Source organism: Danio aesculapii, chromosome 25 (genome assembly GCF_903798145.1).
Source record: "Danio aesculapii chromosome 25, fDanAes4.1, whole genome shotgun sequence".
Classification (NCBI taxonomy): domain Eukaryota; kingdom Metazoa; phylum Chordata; class Actinopteri; order Cypriniformes; family Danionidae; genus Danio; species Danio aesculapii.
Genome location: NC_079459.1, coordinates 13,697,211 through 13,718,819, shown reverse-complemented (window position 1 = coordinate 13,718,819; position 21,609 = coordinate 13,697,211). Strand labels below are relative to the sequence as shown.

Below are 21,609 nucleotides of genomic sequence, written 5' to 3'. Positions count from 1 at the left end.
CATCTTAATGTCTATATACATCTTAATAACTATGTGACTAAAATCTTTTGTATAGTTTTGTTTTTATGTGTGTTTATATCACATATACATAATACATGTACAAAATGTACACACATGTATTGTGTCAAAACAAACTTTTATTTTAGATGTGATCTATCTGTGTGTATGTGAAAACATAACATACAGTAATAAATAATAGTTTTTAAACATTTGTAATTCCAATGGTTGAAAATATATAGACCATTTTGAGGAATGTAAACAATAACAGTGATCCTAATGTATTTCCTGTTTTACATTTTAAATTTCCGTAGCTTCTGAAAATCCAAAAAATACCACATTCTGATAAACAATGTTATGATAGCTGTATATATGATTGAATTGCCTTGTTACAGTTATGAAATATTTTGATAATAAGCAGGAAATGTTAATGGGACAATGACATGACCACATTGAAATGGTGTTTAAGTAGATATTTTTGCAATATTTTGAAGTATATGTTGCATATATGAAAATATGAACTTGCATGTCATGTATGTAATTTCCATATATTGCCATATATCATGGGTTTTCGGCTGAATTACCTGAGTGCCCTAAATGTCTTTGTATCTAATTCTATACTAAATATCCTGATTCTAAAAGAACATTGATTAATGATGATGCTCTGATATGATCACCTATAGATGCCAATAACAGCAGTCATGAGTCACGGGTGGGTCTGGCGAGCAGCATTGAGAGGCAGAAGAAGGCTGTGGTTCCGCTAGCTGTGGTCTCTACTCTCACTTTCCTGGGTCTCATTTTTTTGATTGGCATATATATTTACTGGAGGTAAGTCTATGGGTGAACATTAGCAGTTTCTCTGGATTCACTGGATTTGTAAGGTCTCATACATGACTAAAATGGGTTTTTGACTAAAATGGCTCTGATTTTGTTCAGGTTTTGAATAAATATGTCATTTTTGAGTAAATCTTTCCAATAAGGTTGTATTAGTTCATGTTAATGCATTACCTAAGATGAACAATCAATGAACCATATTTTTTATTCATCTTTGTTAAAGTGAGTTAATAAAAATAAAGTTGTTCATTCAACTCATTGCAATAATTAATGTTAACAAGCTTGAATATGGATTTTAATAAAGCATCAGAAATTGTTGAATTATGATTATTAAATGCTGTAAGTATTGATCATGAAACCTTACTGTAAAGTGTGACCCATTTTTGTTTAAAATAAGAGAATAGTGTCATGTTGTTTTCAGGTGTCTTTCGGATTCAAATTCATTCTTTATTGACCTCAGGAAGTTTCTATGAACTGACATATTTAAGTGGAAAGACCAATTATTGGTGATTCTAAAAAAGCTTGTTTCTGAGCATTAAAAAAGCAAGTGTAACAATACAGAATATAATATGATGTGCCATACAGAAATTTTTTTAATAAAAGGTCTCAACGACAATTCAGTTTTTTTTTTTTAATTTAACATGTTATCAGACTTTTAGAGAACAAAACAAATATGACTGATTTACTGAAATATCAGGAAATTTCTCTAATTTAATGTCCGTTATTTTACGGTAAATTTCTGTAATTTAACCTCTATTATTTTATGGTAAATTTCTGTGATTTAACGATCGTTATTTTATGGTAAATTTTTATAATTTAACGACTGTTGTTTTATGGTAAATTTCTATGATTTAACAATCGTTATTTTAGATAAAATTTTTGTAATTTAATGACTGTTATTTTATGGTAATTTTCTGTAATTTATCGACCATTATTTTACAGTAAATTTCTGTAATTTTACGACTATTATTTTACAGTAAATTTCTGTAATTTAATGTCCGTTATTTTATGGTAAATTTCTGTAATTTAACGACCATTATTTTAGAGTAAATTTCTGTAATTTAATGTCCGTTATTTTATGGTAAATTTCTGTAATTTAACGACCAATATTTTACAGTAAATTTCTGTAATTTTACGACCATTATTTTACAGTAAATTTCTGTAGTTTAATGTCCGTTATTTTATGGTAAATTTCTGTAATTTAACGACCGTTATTTTATGGTAAATTTCGGTAATTTAATGACTGTTATTTTATGGTAAATTTCTGTAATTTAACAACCGTTATTTTACGGTAAATTTCTGTAATTTAATGACCGTTATTTTATGATAAATTTCTGTAATTTAACGTACATTATTTTGTGGTAAATTTCTGTTATTTAACGACTGTTATTTTATGGTAGATTTCTGTAATTTAACAGCTGTTGTTTTATGGTAAATTTCTGTAACTTAACAACTGTTATTTTACGTTTTTTCCTTAGCACCCCAGCTGCCAGAAAAATACGCAAAATAATGGATTTTTTACAGTGTTTATATAATATTGGAGTAATTTCTTTCTCTTTCATTCGACCAATTTATTTACTGATTTGTTATGACTGAAAATCAGGATTATTATACCAAATTTTGATTTCCTTACTCATATGAAGTAAATTCATTTGTATTATGTTGTCCAAAAATGATGTATAGAAAAGACTGAAAACATGCCTTTTTTTGGTTTATTCTATGCCAATATATTAATATATTTTAAATTTGGAAGAAATGTTATCAATAGTTATACTTAGTAGCAAAAAATGATTTCACACATAATTTAAATAATTCACTTATTTAACATGATTTACAAAGGCAGTTTATATGTTAGCACAGTTATTCATTTTTTTAAATTTAGAAACTGTAATTTAGCCAAGTAACTTAGTTAAGGGTGCATAAAAAACAAAAATAGACTTCCTCCGAGACAGCTGCTTGTGATTTTCATCATATTGTTACTAATCCATAATCATAACAATCGTCGATAAGGAGGAGAAGGGGGGGAGCGCTGTGTGGCCCCATGAGGAGCGTGTTGTCTGTCTGTGATGGGGGTCTAATCTTGGGCACAGACCCAATCTCACACCCACCGGGCGACGGACCACCTCAAAGGCAAGCAAGATAAACAAGCCATGATGTGGCGGTGGTCTGCGTGTGTGCGAAACAGCCCCCGAATTCACACCAAAGCGCTAAATAAAATGCTCCTTCCACACCAGGATGGAAGTCTGAAAAGCCTTGTTTTCCGTCAGATATTCCCAACCGTGAAATAAGCAACTTTGGCAAATCCCATCAAGAAGATGTCTCGGATGTGTAAACACTCAAGATTGTACATTTCTCATTGCGACATGCCTCTTGCCCCTTCAGCATATTGCTTGTGTTTGACTTTTTGTTGTTACACCGCGAAGATTGCGAGGAGATTAAATCGGTAATCTTGGAGCTGGTGATTAAATCTCCGATACGCTGATCTGTTGTTTGTGGGCCTACAGGGAGCACATGCTGCCAGGCTGGAGAAAGAACCTCCTCCACGTGATTATGTTCGACACGACCAAGTCATGTTCGTGTCTTGTTAGCGCAGCCGTGGGTGGTTCAATCTCAGCAGAACAAGCTCATGTACGACTGCTTGTCCATCTGTAGCTACATGGTGCTCATTTGGAGAGCAGACAGATGCGCACTTAATAGGACGTCTTCAAAACGTTAGCGCTAAATCTGTGTCTGTGGCCACCATTGTGAGCGCTAATCCCTTCCAAGAAGTTAGCATTTTAGACAAAACAGCTTCCGGTTTAAGTGATCCTGTTAAAAACGTGTCGTGGATTAGATTGAATATGATGTATTTTTTTTAAAGCTTAGAGCACATATGTGGATAACACAACAACAACAACACGCAAATAACCAAAGCTTATGTGTGAGAGCCATTGGATGTGTATTTGTGTGAAAGTCAGTCAACAGTATGTTCAATAAAAGTGTTTAATGCTTTTACAGGAAGTGTTTTCAGACTGCTCATTTCTACATCGAGGACAGCACTTCGCCTAGGGTCATTCCCTCATCGCCACTGCTAAACCCTACAGGTAGTAACACACACAGTTTTTTATAAATGCAATATATATTTACCCTCATATGAGTAATGCTCTTTTTCTTTCTATTATCTGATTCATTTATTAAAAACAAAAACATCATATGCTGTATGCAGATTATGTATTACAGTATATACACTTTTGTTTATGTACCCATCAAGCATGATGTCTAAAAACACATCAAATACGCTAATTCACTTGATGCTTAATCCATTTGACATCCACACATTGATGCCAATTTGACCACCAAAATAATATTTCTTATAATACAAGAAATATTGTTTGAAAGCTTCGATTCTGAAAGCTTAAAAGCTGGATGTAAACTATCTTGATGTCATTGACATTTAACAATGGCATCAAATAAATCTTTTACAGGACAGTCCTGTAATCAATTTTTGACGTGTTTTTTTGACACCAATGGTAATTGTCAATTTGATGTCATATCACATACACATGAACACATATAAATGTCAATTTGATGCCCAACTGAGCCTGGTTACTCTCAAGGTTTTTTCTTTCACTTTTGTCAATTGGTGAAATTATGTTCCTCGCCACTTTCGCAAATGGCTTGCTTGGTTTGGGACTTGTGGAGCTGCGCATCAATGGATTTGCTCATCAGTGTTTGTACTTTCAGCAGTGAAAATTAAACCACACTGAACTGAACTAAACTGACATCAAGGTAGTTAATTGACACCAAATAGATTGGCATATCTGATGTGTTTTTATAAGTCATTTTGACATTAAGGGGTTAAATTGTTAAATACTTATTACATTATTGCTTTTATTACTATTACCATTAAGAATAATATTCATTCATTTTATTTTCGGCTTAGTCCCTTTATTAATCTGGGGTCGCCACAGCGGAATGAACTGCTAACTTTTACAGCACATGTTTTACGCAGCGGATACCCTTCCAGCCACAACCCATCTCTGGGAAACATCCATACACACTCATTCACACTCATACACTACGGACAATTTAGCTTACCCAATTCACCTGTACTACATGTCTTTGGACTGTGGGGGAAACCGGAGCACCCGGAGGAAACCCACTTGAACGCAGGGAGAACATGCAAACTCCACACAGAAACACCAACTGACCCAGCCGAGGCTCGAACCAGTGACCTTCTTGCTGTGAGGCGACAGCACTACATACTGCGCATACTGTTATACTACATATAAGTATTAAAATAATACTTCATTTTACAGTGATTTCTGAAGGACTCTGAAGACTGCAGTAATGAAAATGAAAATTCATCTTTGAAATCACTAGAAGAAATTATTAAATTCAATTATAAACTACTTTTGAGCAGTTATTTTATAGTGCAATAACATTTTACAGTTTCACAATTTTTACTGTATTTTTATTGAAACAAATGCAGCCTAGTGTATATATTTATTTTTTACTGAGATTTTATGTCTTGCTTTTTCAGCCAGAAAATGAAAAAATTCACAAATCATTTGTTTGGAGCTCTGCATATGACATATTGTGGCCACAAATTATACTTATACGCACAAATAACTAATACATGAGGACATTTCAGTAATTATTTCATAATATGTATTTCACTTGTTTAACTAAATTGTGGCCTTAGTTCCCTTGTTCCAGTTAAATCAAAACAAGGGAACAAATTACTTGAACATACCCTTGATTTAATAAAATGTGGCAAATAATTAATAATGTCTGAAAACTAATTCTAATTTATGGAGTGAATTGTTAATTTATGATCATGACATATTTTTTGTTATATCATGTGCAGCAAAATAAATAAATAAAAATTATTTAAGGGTTCAGGGGTAAAAAAAACCCTCGTTTTAAAACTCAATTGTAATACAATTGTCACGAATACAATTTATTTTTAATTATTTAGTTTTATTTAAATATATATCTACTTATATTCTAATATATATTTCAAAATGTTTATATTATAAACTATATATATATATATATATATATATATATATATATATATATATATATATATATATATATATATATATAATTTATAATAAATAAATTGACACAATTTCAATATACTTTTTTAACATATTTATAATTTTACAATTTTCTCAGTTAAGCTGCTTTGAGATAATCTACATTGTAAAAGCGCTATAGAAATAAAGATGAGTTGAATTGAATGTCATTTTGACATCAAGGTAGTCAGTTGACATTAAGGTGCCCATTGGGTTATTTATACACATATTTATTAATTTTTTTACTGAGTACTTACATCTTTTTTTTAGCACAAAAATGTAAAAATTCACAAATCGTTTGTTTGGACGAGCCTTGCACATGACATATTGTGGCTACAAATGAACTTATATGCACAAATAACTAATTCATGAGGACATTTCAGCAATTCTTTCATAATGTGTGTTTTACTTGTTTGACTAAATTGTGACCATGTTGTAATAATTAATACTCTTGTTGCAGTAAAATCAAAATGACTTGAACATACCCACGATTTAATAAAATGTGGCCATTTATTAATAAGACCTGATAACAAATTCTCAGGTGATTTCTGAAATTAAAATTGTCCTCCTGAATCTCCACTGGATGACACACTCGAAAGATTGCATTTCTGTCATTTATAATCTGATTCACAATATTAATCCAGGCTCTGCAAACCAAGCAAGAGGTGCTTTGGAAGAAAACTTATCTGAAAAGTTATCTGATGAACACTGAAAGCATATCCTTGAGCTCACACACACCTCTTTTATGTGTGCAAGAGATGTGCTTATACGATGTAAGATTCTACATAGGGTTTACTACAATACTAGAATATATCCCTCTGTCAGCGATGCATGTAATAGGTGCAAGCAATCACCAGCGGATCTCATCTACGTTTTGTGGGAATGCCCTAAAGTATTTGATTATTGGACTAAACTATTTAAAACTTTGAAAGATGCGTTTGATATAGATCTGGATACAAATCCTCTTTTTTGGCCATTTTTGGGTTGGCAATAAAAGCTAACCTTTTAGTAAATGTCTGAAAGGCTTTGGCTTTTACTATTTTACTAGCAAGATGCCTCATCCTGTTAAAGAAGAAACATGCCTCTCCACCCTCATTTGATGCATGGACAAAGAAGTGTTTACTATCACTTAAAAATAGACTATCACTTATTTTTTTACACTCCTTTTTGGATTATCTGCTGGCTAACTCTCTTGATTTTAAACTGAGCAATATTATATGAATACATATTTATTATACATTTTCTATTAATTTTTATTATTTTTAACTTATTTCTTTATTTTTTACTTATTAATTATGTTTATTTCGTTTTTTTGAATGGGAAGTTATAAGTGGGGAAGTTATAAGTTATAAGTTTGAAGTGGGGAAGGGAAGTTTTTATTTGAGGTAGTGTTAACAACAACATGGAAGGATTATTATAAATTTATTATTGTCAATGATATTCCATGTAGTAAAGCTAATAAAAGAAATTTGAAATGAATTCATAATTAATGATCATGACATATTTTTTGTTATATCACGTGCAACAAAATACATAAAAAGAATTCTTGTTTTAAAACTTAACTGTAATACATTTTTCAGGAATACAAATATTTTTTATTTGTTTAGTTTTGTTTAAATATATTTTTAAGAATAACAACACTGAAATAAATGTAATTTTGGGGTAAATGTGTCTTAAGAAATATTTGCACACTAAAACAATACAAAAATACCGAGCAACATTTATCTATTTATATCATAATATATATATATATATATATATATATATATATATATATATATATATATATATATATATATATATATATATATTTTTTTTTTTTACATTTTATATTATAAATGATATACAGTTGAAGTCAGAATTATTGGCCCCCCTGTTTATTTTTTTCCCCCAATTTTTGTTTAACAGAGAGATTTTTTTTCAACACATTTCTAAACATAATAGTTTTAATAACTCATTTCTAATCACTGATTGATTTTATCTTTGCCATGATGACAGTAAATAATATTTTACTAGATATTTTTCAAGACACTTCTATACAGCTTCAATTGACATTTAAAGGCTTACCTAGGTTAATTAGGTTATCTAGGCAGGTAGGGTAATTAGGCAACTCATTGTATAATGATGGTTTGTTCTGTAGAGAATCTTAAAAATATATACGTAGCTTATGTATATATTTCTAGCTGAAATAAAACTGTAGGAATGGGTTTTAAAACACTCAGCAGTTCGAACTGTAGTTCTGCCGAATGACTAAAAAGTTACCAGTATTGATGGTAAAAAACACTGTACATTTCTAGTCAAACCATTCTTCTGCAATCTTATACCAAAAACGAACATAAGGGCAGTATTAATAGCTATAAATGTGGGAGAGCGTTGATATTATGTGATTGTATTGTATTGCAATATGGAACAGTTAAGTGTTGATGTTAAATCAAAAGTAATTCACAAATACTTGAAAATGAAAGGATTTAATGACAATAATTCTCTATGATAACAACTGAATTAATTACAAAATAACTGTATAAAATGATAAAATATGAAATGATAAAACATATGCTATCAATTGTATCCAGCTTAAATGTAAAATTAAAGTTACCAGAGGTAGAAGGAGAGTCACAGGGGGAGGGAGAGAGAGACAAAGAGAGCAAGCCCAGAAGTTAGCCTGGTTGCAGTAAAGTCAGAGAAGATAGACTCCAGAGGAGGAGAGGAGCAGCAGCGTTTTACCACCTATTTTGTATCTTTCATGACCATGTGACTTAAGCCCAAATACTTAGACATTCAAACTTACCAATCAACATGTGACCACATCGCAAAACCCCCAAAGTCCACACACCAGGCCCTGATCTTATCAGTATCTGCCTTTGGAGTCAGTATGGACCTTCTTGAGTCAAAAAGACATGTTTTGTCATATAAACAAAAGCATATGATAATTTAGCCTCTTACAAAACAAGTAACACTTTCTCCAGAAGACAAAATATTATCAGACATACTGTAAATATTTCCTTGCTCTGTTAAACATAATTTGGAAAATATTTAAAAAAGAAAAAAAGTCAATGGGGTATATACAGGTGTATATACAGTGCTCAGCATAATTGAGGACACCTCATTTGGAAAATGAATATTTCATTTGGAAATATTTTATATTTCTCACTGAATATAGACAATGTATTTTGGTGCATTTAAACAAAACAGATTCATTAAATAGATATATATATTAAAATAATATTTTAGTCACCAAACATATTAAGAAATTGAAAGACAACACTGTTAAATGCAAGCAAAATATTGCAAAAGAAATTACAACTTACAAAATGTCACTTTTTTATTTGTATTTTTTGCTACTCTTGATTTTTCCTCTTAAAAAAATAATTAATTTTTTTTTTTTCTGTAACATAAATTTGGGCATGCTAGTTGGGTGTACTACCAAAAAATTGGTAGGGGAATAGTTTTATAGTTTTGCTGAGTGACTTAATTGAAAAACAAAAAGATTAAAAATTAACTATTGAAAATAAACTTCTTATAATTTAACATAATATCACAATTTTTATAAAAAATTTTTTTTAATATACATTAATTAACCGGTGAATAATTTAAAATAATAAAAAGAAAAAAAATCAATAGTGTGCACTCAAATAAGAACATAACTCACAACAACTAGTCATAAACACTTTGTTTTACATTATTAATGACCAATAATATTTATTTTCTTCCAGGTGAACATGAACCCCTGCCAGTAAAGCAATTTGTGAATCATGTGACGGAGCTTCACAGCACCAGCTCATTTTCCAGAGAGTTCGAGGTTGGTATCTCATCCCCCTCTCTTTCCACACTTTTCAAGGGACAGCTGTCTCCCATGAGCCTTGATGTAGCAGTTCAACATGTCATTAAGGCACGTCTCATAAACGAATGTATTCTGTCTATCCGTTCATGCATAAACACAAGTTGTTGATAATGCTTTTGAGTTATAATTAGGTCAGTAACGCATTCAGCTCTATGTTCCAGTCAGGTGCACAAACAGACCCACATACAGCTTCATTAACATCAATCAGTGTCAGATTGGAGATTTTTTTTCACACTTGATTAGATCATTCTAAAATCAGGCAAGATTTAATTGGACACAAACAAGGCAGTACTTAATTATTAGACCTTGTCATAAGTGGCACCTATGAAAAATAAGTGATGGATATGTTTCATGAGTTTCTGTTTTGAGGGTTGTTTGTGTTATGAAGTGAATGAAAGTGTGTGTTTTTTGTGGCATGTTAGTTCTGTTAAACACAAAGATTGATGCAAACTCCAGTGTTTGATTGTATGTTTCTGTTTGCATGGCTTCGGATTCTGTCCATTATTGATATTTATGGCTGCATTTAATTATGTAGTTGAGTGTTTTTGTTGTTACGACATTCACTAGGTCAAAATCTAATAATAATAATAATAGTAATACTACTACTACAACTACTACTAATACTACAACAACAACTACTACTACTACTACTACTACTACTACTACTACTACTACTACTACTACGACTAATAATAATAATAATATTATTAGTAGTAGTAGTAGTAATAGTTGTAAATCCATAAATAAATACTTAAATTCATAAATAAGCAAACAAACAAATAAGTAAATACATAAATAAATAGGAAGGTAAATAAATAAATAACTCAGAAAACACCAAATAATAAATAAATACATTTATTTAAATTAAAAATAAGCAAATAATCATTGAGATTTTACTTTTTTTTTTCACAATTTGGACCTTGTAGCATCTCATTAAAGCAACTGTTTTTGTCTGTCATTAAAATTTGTGGCTAAATTTATTAACTTTTAAATCATATAAAAGAACAAAAACTGATTCCTGAATATCTGGTGGCATTTGTTTAATATTTAGAAAAAGAAATGTAGTAGTAGATTGAATGAATGAATGAATGAATGAATGAATGAATGAATGAATGAATGAATGAATGAATTAATTAATTAATTAATTAATTAATTAATTAATTAATTAATTAATTAATGCGAAAGAAAATCTTTCTCTCAGGAAATGCCAAATAATATTTTATTTATTTAAATAAAAAATAAGCAAATAAATAATTTAAACAATATCAAATGTAATATCTATGTTATATTGTCTGATTTGCATAGAAGCTCGTAAAAAGTGGTACTTGTTACTTATCGTTTAAATTTGCAACTTTCTTGATAAACATGAATGAATAAATGAATGAATAAATGAGGTGACGCAGTGGCATAGTAGCCTCACAGCAAGAAGGTTGCTGGTTCGAGCCTCGGCTGGGTCAGTTGGCTTTCTGTGTGGAGTTTGCATGTTCTCCCTGCGTTCGTGTGAGTTTGCTCCGGTTTCCCCCACAGTCCCAGAGTCTTTCCCTGAGATGGGTTGTGGCTGGAAGGGCATCCGCTGCATAAAAACGTGATGGATAAGTTGGCGGTTCATTCTGCTGTGGTGACTCCTTTTTTTAATAAAGGGACTGAAAAGTATAAAGCCGAAAAGAAAATGAATGAATGAATGAACAATTGAACGAATGAATGAGTAAATAAAATCAATCAATCAATCAGGAAACCTCAAGTACTTGTTACTCCCCGTTTGCAATTGCAACTTTCTTGTCACTGAGATTTTAAATCTCAAAAAAATCAGTTTTTCACAATTTGGGATCTCACTAGAGTAAATGTTTTTGTCCATTATTGATATTTGAGGCGGCGACGCAGTGGAACAGTAGGTAGTGCTGTCGCCTCACAGCTAGAAGGTTGCTGGTTCGAGCCTCAGCTGGGTCAGTTGGTGTTTCTGTGTGGAGTTTGCACGTTCTCCCTGTGTTCGCGTGGGTTTCCTCCAGTCCAAAGACATGCGGTACAGGTGAATTGGGAAGGCTAAATTGTCCGTAGTGTATGAGTGTGAGTGAGTATGTATGGATGTTTCCCAGAGATGGGAAAACAATCCGCTGCATAAAACATGTGCTGGATAAGTTGCCGGTTTATTCTGCTGTGGCGACCCCAGATTAATAACAGGACTAAGCCGAAAAGAAAATGAATGAATGATATTTGAGGCTAAAGTTAGTCATACAGTATAACAGAACAAAAATTGATTCCTGAATATCTGGTGGCATTTGTTTAATGTTTAGAAAAAGAAATGTAGTAGTAGATAAACATGAATCAACGAATGAATAAATGAACGAATAAATAAATAAATAAATAAATAAATAAATAAATAAATAAATAAATAAATAAATAAATAAATAAGAAGAAACCTCAAATACTTGTTACTCACCATTTGTAATTGCAAGTTACTTGTCATTAAGATTTTAAAACTTAAAAATAAGGCTTTTTTCACATGTAGGACTTTATATCCCACAAGAGCAATCACACAATTTTCAGAATTGCAACTTTATAAGTTGAAATTAGGACCTTATTATTTTACAATTTTGACTTAAAGTGCATCTATAATGAAAATCATCTTTTGTAAGCTGTTTGGACAGAACTGTGTGTAGGTATAGTGTGTCCACAGTCATATTGGGGTGATATAAAGAAAATAAATCTCTTTTTTAAAATTTTAATTTTTTTAAGATTAAAATAAGATCTAAATCTCTCCCATTTTGAGGCCCAGCGCAATGTGAAGTAGGAGTGCAGATTCCCCACCCACCAAATAGATTGACAGTCGCGTATTAACATGTCTTTGTAGTAACGTGTATAATTATGTCAACAAGACAGGACGTGCGCAAAGCAACCGGGTTAAAAGATCTCAGCTCTCTGTGATCATCAATCATCATCAGATGTGATCAAGAATAAGTTTTACTAGTTTAAAACATTTTTAAACAGTGCATGTTTGTAATAAAGTAAGTTAAAGACGGTAAAACCGCTGTAATTCATCACCACAGCCTCATGTCAGGACAATTATATAAAAGAAGACGCTTCAATCCCGGTTTGAGGACGTTAAATCAGGTTTATCTTGGACATTAATGGATATCCATGTAGTAATGTATAATTATGTGTCTCCTGTCACATTTGCCGTGCAAAGTTAAACGTGCACGCTATGCATGTGTCTGCTCTGTGTGTGTGTGCGTGAACTTTGTAAAGACATTGTGTGTAACTCATCAGCAGAAAGGCTTGAATTAACTCCACAACAAATACATCAAATAATCATAGAGAAAGTTCTTACTGTAGTATTTCTCACAAACATTATGTGAGATCTGCTTCCTTCATGTCTGTCACTGTGCTGTTTATCTGGAGATGGAGACACTCTCACAGGCACTTGGGAAAAGTGGGCGAGGAGAACTAGCTCATTAGCCTTAAAGTCACAGGAAACAAAAACAGCAAACCAAGAACAAGGAGCTCAGAGACACAATTTCAAATACTCTGAAAGATATAATAAATCATCCGATGGGTGTTGAGCTGAAACTTTACAGACACATTCTAAAGACACAAAAGACTTATATTAAATCTTGAAAAAGGGGTAAAATAGGTGCCCTTTAATTACCCAATTTTGTATTTATATATTTTTTTTTATTTATAATTGCCGTTTTATTGAATTGTTACAACTTTTCGTAATTGCCTGTTTACTGATTAAAAAATAACTGCTTTTCACTATTTCATAACATCTTTGCCCTTATTTTTAAGTTGTGCATCTCATAGTAATGACTTTGTTTCACAAAATTAATTTCTTGTCATTTTAAACGTATATTTTACAATTATATCTTTATTTCCATTAATTTCTTTCCATAACTGTAGTTATAAATCATTTTTAAAAATGAAACTACATTGTAACTGTTACTTAACTTTTTTTTAATATTGGATCACATTATTAACCAATCAATAATTAGAACTCACAGGCGATTAACACACATAATGAGCAGAATCCAGACCATGCTGACAGTGCTTTGGCTTTATGCTGTGTTTTACTTATTAATGTTGTCTGGTTTGCTACTGTATTTCATTGCTTTTTGCATTCCCCCATTAGATATTGAAAGAGTATTTTGAGGTAAGCCACATTTCCCTTTTGATTTGCTCTTTAGCTTTAGCATGTATTTGCGATGCTCACTTCTCACCACTTGTTGTGAAAAGTCTTTACAACATTGTTTTGTGATAGCTAAATCTTACTCAACATTGTTTGTTTTTTAGGAAGTTCAAACATGTACTGTGGACCTCGGAACGACTACAGATTGTTCGAATCATCCGGATAATAAGAACAAGAACCGATATATCAACATTTTAGCCTGTGAGAATGATTTTCACTATAAAATTAGATATTACTTTTAAATGTTTTAGTGTCAAATGATTTCTCTTTGAGAATAACCACATGAGCTTTGCATGTACAATTGTGTTAGAATTACACATGAAATCTTTGACATTCATAGCCTTTTGGGCAATGCACTAAAATATAGCACCATTGTGTTTTGAGGGTCCCAGTCCCCCCTTTCCTGACCCCATCCAAGCTTTCTCTCCAACTTCCCTTTCTGTCTAAATACTTCTCTATCTCAATAAAGGCAAAAACACCACAAACAAATAAGAAGAATTTTTTTAAAAATCTGAACGCATGTGAAATGTGTGGTTTTGGAACATTTTCATGTGAAACACTGTACTCTATGACACACCATTATTATTTGTCATTGTTTCTTAGTTGTCTTCACCCCCTTGATTTGCTTGTTAGCACTCAATGTGTTTAAGCCCCTATGTTTCAGTGTTGGTTTGTCACTTGTTTAATGGTGACGTTCTTTGTTTGCGCCTTTGTAACAACAGCCAGGCTTCAGTCCTAACGCGAAACAAACATTATACAAAGATCGCAGATGAAGAAAAATCCCAAATGCAAATTACTTGTTACTCCCAGAAAACAACCGCTGAAACTATTATCACAGGCTCGTCCGGGTCCTTCGAATCATTGTGACTGTCAGTGAATATGTTCACATCCAAATATATACTTTTCTAACTCACCACTGTTTGGCACCTTCTTGTGACTGGAGAAAACGTAGGTTAGAGTACTCTCCATTCAGCCATTTCTGTCAGCTTTGGAGCAACTATAAGATCTCAAAACAATGTTTTGTGTATATTCTTTTACAAGTGGTCATGTAATAAATGTGATAAATTACATCCAGGTGGTTGTCTTCACAAAATAAAACCTTCAATCTTATATAACAGCCCTCTACTTCATGTTGGACTTTATTCTGCGATAAACTCCTGGATGTAATTTATCCCCCTACTTCACACGTGGGCCTCTGTATAGCTTCTTGTTTACTTTTAATGGAGTGTTGTTAAACTAAATTGTGGGTTCGTAGAGTACCATTGGGTCCAATTCTTGTGGTAGATTGTTTTAAGCAAATATACTAGTGCAGACTAGCCAATGAACTTTATGCAACACCAGAGAATATGGGTTCATCAAAATGGAGCAAAAGCTTATTATTGCTGTTGGTAATCACCCTGTGATTTATGGTGTTTACATACATAATTAGACTCGTCCCTACGGGACCAAGCCTGGGAGAGAATTGCAGAAGTTGTTGGTGAATATGCTGTGATTAGCTGTCATCTCTATGACAGTCATGTCAATGTCAAGCTTCAGACACATCCTAGATCAGGCATTAACGTCACTCACAATGTGAATAGTATGTTAGAGGGGCTGACTATATTGCTGGTAACTTAGTAATAAACAGTAGAACAGGCAAGTATAATAGTCATGTGGGTGTAATAAGTTAAAGTTTATTCTGCAAATGTGCAATAATCTCTGGGTAGAATTAGGGATGCAGAATAAGAGCATACTTTATTATGAATAATGAACAATTAATATCTTATTAATCAGCAGGTAATAAGCCAGTAGTTCATAGAATTAATTGTGAACTAAACTAAAGTGTTACCAAACATTTTTATGAGTTGAGGGACTAAAAATTAAAAATGTAATTCATTCAGTCACTCGTATATTATGCGATAATTCTAACACAGGGTGCATTAACACAATGTGCATTAACACAAGGTGATGGAAACCCAGCTATTGTGTTTGTGCCCACACCTTTTTTCACATATGATCAGATGGGTTTACATGAAAATGTTCCAAAACACACGTTGTCCATAAGATTTTAACATATGATTGCACAAGTAAAGCTCTTGTTCTTTTTTAAAATGCTAAAGTGTAAATGTAAAGAATTTTTTAAATATATAACGATGACTGTTTCTTTATTGACTGTAAAATGATTGTATTTTTAATAACATCTCTAGATGACCACAGTAGAGTGAGGCTCGCACCCCTTAATGACAAAGATGGAAGAAGCGGAGGAGACTATATAAACGCCAACTACGTGGATGTAAGACATTTTCCTTAAACTCAGAAAAGTTGCCTGGCAAATTGTTAGAATTTGATCAGTATTTAAGCTATAGGTATTTTCAAAATGGTGGATTTTTATATGTGGTTTGGCTGTTCGGCCACATAAAAACATATTATTAGGAGACTGAAATTGAAACTCTGAAAAGTCCAGACAGAATGAAGATTTTCAGAAACTCCCGTTACGGTGAAGATTTTTTGCCTCATAAGATCAGCGTGCATTTCTCCTAATCTGATTCACCAACACAGCTTTATTCAAATGATGTGTTCACACCAAACATGGAGAATCGGGTCACTTGCTCTAGTTTACTCATGGGGTGTTTTTGTCCTCACACAAACTTTCAGCTTGAGTCCAGTTATTTAAACTTGTGTCATACTTGCTATTAAGGCAAATTCTGTACGTTCAAGGCAAACAGTATCACAGATTTACGTCATTTGTAATTCCCCTTTGTTTGTGCATTTGCATTTATTTGTATATAACTTACTTACGTGAATACTTAATTCAAAGTTTGGTGTGAACCCAGTATAAGGCTGATTTTACTTTTGATTGCCTTGACAGTACATCACAGTGCACTCTTGCACTTTGACATGATTTTTTCAAACAAAGGCAAAGAAAACTGTTTATAAAAATACATGTGTACGCGTGGACATGACTACCTTTAAATGTAACCATTTAAACTAGCAGAAGTGATTACAACACTTAAAACTCACTGCTAATTTGCAATTGATTTGATCTTAGAAATGTCAGGTCAGTTTGAGTGTGAGAAAGTTTTTGGAGGCCATAAAACTGATATTCTTTCAACATTTTAATGAATAATACATGCAATTCCTTCCATCCTGTAACTTCATTTATCTCTTCTTTTGGTTTCACACAAGGGTTTTAACAAAAACAAAGCCTACATTGCAGCACAAGGGCCCTTGAAATCCAGCACACCAGATTTCTGGCGGATGGTGTGGGAGCAGAATGTGGGAGTGATTGTTATGATCACCAACCTGGTGGAGAAAGGAAGGGTGAGACATTTTATGGTGCAGTCTACCTAAATCTGACATTTAGTACACTTAGAATATGTTTAGAGTACATTTAGAATAGTACACCTGAAAACTAGTTTTCTGCAATCCTCAGTATTACCGAATGGCTTCAGAAGACTTATAGGATTTAGAAGAAGTTGAAAATAAATGACAGAAATTAGATATTTAGACGATGATAACGATTGTTTGGATTCTTTGTGATGTCTATGGATATTAACTGTTTGTCGATTTCTCAGAGAAAGTGTGACCAGTACTGGCCTCTGGAGAATCAGGAGGAGTATGGATGTTTTTTGGTTACTGTAAAAAGCACAAATGTCCTTGCTTACTACACCAAGAGAACTTTCACTCTCAGAAACACCAGCATAAAAAAGGTATCAATATATATTTAGTAAATAAACATAAAATATTTTATACTGTATTGATAATTGGACAATATTAATCCTATTTTTTTTCTTGGTTGATATTAGGTATTTAATATTGAAAGACAATTACAAAATTAACTGTGAAAATTATAAGTCCCAATTGTGACTTCATTTCTCAAAATTTTATTCTGGTAATTGTCACAACTAACTATTTCTTGTAATTGTGACTTAGTCTCTAATAGTTACACCTTAATTTGTTTATGTAATCTTTCTTCAAATTTTGAATAATTTTGTTTATTCAAATTTTCTTTTGCAGTTGTCCTATTTATGGTTTCATTTTACAATTGCAGCTTTATTTCTCCTAATTATGAGTATGAATTTTAAAAACATTATTCTAAATGTGACTTTATGTCCAATTCATGACTTAATTTCTTGTAATTGTGTCTTTGTCTTCAAAATTGTGACTATATCCTGCAGTTGTGGCTTTTTATATCACACTACCTTGAATAAATCATAAATAAACATGCATTTTTATACTTTTAAAGGTTAAATTGACTTGGAGCATTTAAACACACTTATTTGAACATTGTAAAATGCGATTAGTTGACTTTACCTTAAAAAGTGAGTAAACCCATTATATTTAAAGTGATTATTTGACTGTGAATCCAACTGGTTTGGTCACTTTAAGGCCCAATCGCAATTCTATTTTTGTACCCCTACCCCTTCCCCATGGACCTTGAAGCATAGTGTGAAGGGGAAGGGCTTCAAATGTCATCGCTATCTTATGAGATCGACAATCACAACTGCTGTAGTTATTAAAGTTGTGTTATTTTTTGGTATTTATCTTCAGGATATTATGTTATCATAATGATATAACATGGCAATAAGCTCGTAACTGTATTGTGCATTTACACACTGGCCATATTCATTTATGTAATAATAACATTATGTAACAATATTTGCACTATACCAGACACTGTAAAAGCTCATTCCCAGCCACTATACTTTTCTGACAGGGTATTCGTGTGTCATTAAGTGACGCAATGATGTGGGACTACTAAACAGGAGTAATTTAGCGTTTTTTTTTAAAACAATTTTATAAAACTATGCCAATAAAACACGAACACTGTTATGAATATATTAAAACATATGCTTGTTTGTTATAAAAATTCATAATAATGACAAAAATGACTCATTTGTGCATCTCCTTATCTCCATGTGCAGCCATGCTGCTGCTGTTGTTGATCATATATTCTGGGAAATATTCATACCCCTTGATTTCGAGTGTGGTCCCGAAAAATCTCTGTTTCAAGGGCTATCTAGCTCTTCCCCTTAGCCAAAGAGAATTGGGACACCCCTACTCCTTCACGTGAACATGCAAAATGGGGTAAGGGGTAGAATTGGTATTGGGCCCAAGTCAACAAATCACTTTAAATACAATGGGTTTACTTACTTTTTAATGTAACCAATAACTTTAAATTTGAGCACAATAACTTTTTAAACTAAAGTCAACTAACAGCTTTAAATACAATGGGTTTACTCACTTTTGTTTACTCAATTTTTTAGGAAAAGTCAAACGAATCAAACTTAAAATAAAACGGGTTTACTCAATTTTTAAAGTAAAGTCAACTAATTTAAATACAACAGGTTTACTCACTTTTTAACCCTTATGTACTGTTGGGGATGTTTTCATCCAATCTGAGGTGATTTTGAGTGTTAATTTTGCCATAACTTTTTCTGTTTCAGCTAGCAGAATGATTTTTGGTGGCAAATCTTATTTTGACACATATTTTGAGAAAATGCTTTGAATTAAAAAAAACCCTCAACAATAGACTCTGGGCAAGTTTACTGCCCTTTTGTTATGTTTGGGATGAACACATCCACTGAATTAAACTGCTGTAAAAATGCATCAGATAAATATTTACATAAATCTGTTAATCAACCAAAACTACTAAATTGCTTAGAAAATGACAGGATTTTAACTCTTTAATTGCCAAATTCATAAATGATGTCACTGATTTGGTGAAAAACACACAAAATGATGTATTTTCAATATAAAAAGTAATTGTTTTAACCTTTTATCACAGTCTTGGACATGTAAAACAACATTACCTTTGATGCATTGTTTTTGATTGATTTTCATTTTGTTTCATCTAATTTACTGTTGGTGGCAGTTTTTGCCCTATTGACTTCCATTATAACAACATTTCTTTTTATTACAAAACCATGGCACCATTTAATCATGCATTTTTGATTGTTGGTGCTTTTCTTTGTTGGTAATTTTTACTGTTGATCATCAGTTGGCACCATTAAGCCTTTAGATAGGCATGTGCAAAAAAAAGCTTAGTTTCTGGATTTTATATGGAGTATAACAGCAAATTAAAGAGTGTGTGTATGTGCGTCTGTGAGTGTGTCAGACCTTTACTCACTTACCTTGATGTGTCTGAGAAAATCAAAATATGTATCTCAGCTCTCAGAACTACATGGAGTAAACTGAAACAAAGACTGTGTGTTTATGCACCATCAAATGTGGTTATAATGGAAGTCAATAGGGCAAAAACAGCCACCAACTGTAAATTAGGGAGAAAAAATGAAAATCTAACAATGCATCAAAGGCAATGTTGTTACTAATCGTTCACATGTCGTTCACTGGAATAAAAGGTTAAAAAAATCCAGTCCACAATTACTTTTTATATAGAAAATTCATAATTTTGTGTGTTTTTTCACCAAATCAGTAACATCATTTATGAATTTGTCAATTAAAAAGTTAAAATCCTGTATTTTTCTAAACAATTTAGTAGTTTTGATCAGAACTGAGATTAATATTTATCTGATGCATTTTTACAGCGGTTTAGTTCAGTGGATGTTTTCATCCCTAACATAACAAAAGGGTAGTAAATTTGAACAGTGCACAATGGTTCAGTAAAACGAATAGTTGACAATAAAGTGAGTAAACCTGTTGTATGTAAGTTAATTAACTACCGTATGTGCATAATCGTAAATACGTTTATTATTAACTTTTGAGTAAACGGATCCAAGTTACCACAGGTTTTTTTTCGATTTCATTCAAAATGAATATTAGTAATGTTAAATTGCTCATATTAATGAACAATTAAAAGAAATTAACTGTTCATTTTTCATAATTAAATCTAAAGTCAATTTAACATTTACTAACAATAGATATACATATTTAAAAAAAACAAACAAACAAACAAACTCACAGTTAAATTTTGCTTGTTTGTATTGCATGTTAAAAATACATTATTTAGTTTCATCATAATTGTTTGTTTTTTAGGGTTCTCAAAGATACCGTAGTAACGAGAGGACAGTAACACAGTACCACTACACACAGTGGCCAGACATGGGTGTACCAGAATACGTCCTGCCTGTTCTTTCATTTGTCTACAAGTCCTCTAAAGCCCAAACAGATGGCATGGGCCCAATGGTTGTACACTGCAGGTGGGCTACAGGATAATTTTTTCAATTTAAGACAAGTCATATTGTGCATTGGACATTTCTGATGTGTGTTTGCGTTGTTAGTGCTGGAGTGGGCCGAACAGGGACCTACATAGTGTTGGACAGCATGTTAAAACAGATTAAAGAGAAGGGGACAGTCAACATTATGGGCTTTCTCAAACACATCCGAACACAACGGAACTACCTAGTTCAAACAGAGGTGAGCAAACAATAGGTAAAGTCACACTCTGGTATTTTTCTGGTATATCTTTTTCTGGCTTCAAATTATTTGGACTCAATCCACTCAATGTTGGACTCAAAGTTTTAGAAATGTAGGTCAATATACCTATATAGCAATATATACCATATAGGTATATATACCTATATACCAATATACCTATGGTATGTATATCAAATTTTGTGTCATTAATTTGAAACTTTTTGTGTTTTGATAAATATATTGTTTAAATTTTAAGTTGCATTTTTGAAACAAAATTAAAAGGTCCTGCTTGTCTCAAATGTAATGAATTTAGAATTTAAACAATTGAATTTTTATGG

At 32.1% G+C, this 21,609-nt stretch overlaps 1 protein-coding gene across 1 annotated transcript in view; it reads left to right on the top strand.

The window, feature by feature from the left end:
• The window catches only part of ptprz1a (protein tyrosine phosphatase receptor type Z1a), a 68,391-nt gene that overhangs the window by 29,593 nt on the left and 17,189 nt on the right, over positions 1 to 21,609 (top strand). Inside the window, exons 9-18 of the mRNA XM_056451283.1 lie at positions 681 to 825; positions 3,829 to 3,914; positions 9,608 to 9,693; positions 13,859 to 13,879; positions 14,020 to 14,116; positions 16,102 to 16,187; positions 17,081 to 17,215; positions 17,470 to 17,604; positions 20,891 to 21,054; positions 21,136 to 21,271. Of these exons, the coding sequence (XP_056307258.1) occupies positions 681 to 825; positions 3,829 to 3,914; positions 9,608 to 9,693; positions 13,859 to 13,879; positions 14,020 to 14,116; positions 16,102 to 16,187; positions 17,081 to 17,215; positions 17,470 to 17,604; positions 20,891 to 21,054; positions 21,136 to 21,271 (1,091 nt within the window). The remainder of the gene's footprint in view (positions 1 to 680; positions 826 to 3,828; positions 3,915 to 9,607; positions 9,694 to 13,858; positions 13,880 to 14,019; positions 14,117 to 16,101; positions 16,188 to 17,080; positions 17,216 to 17,469; positions 17,605 to 20,890; positions 21,055 to 21,135; positions 21,272 to 21,609) is intronic.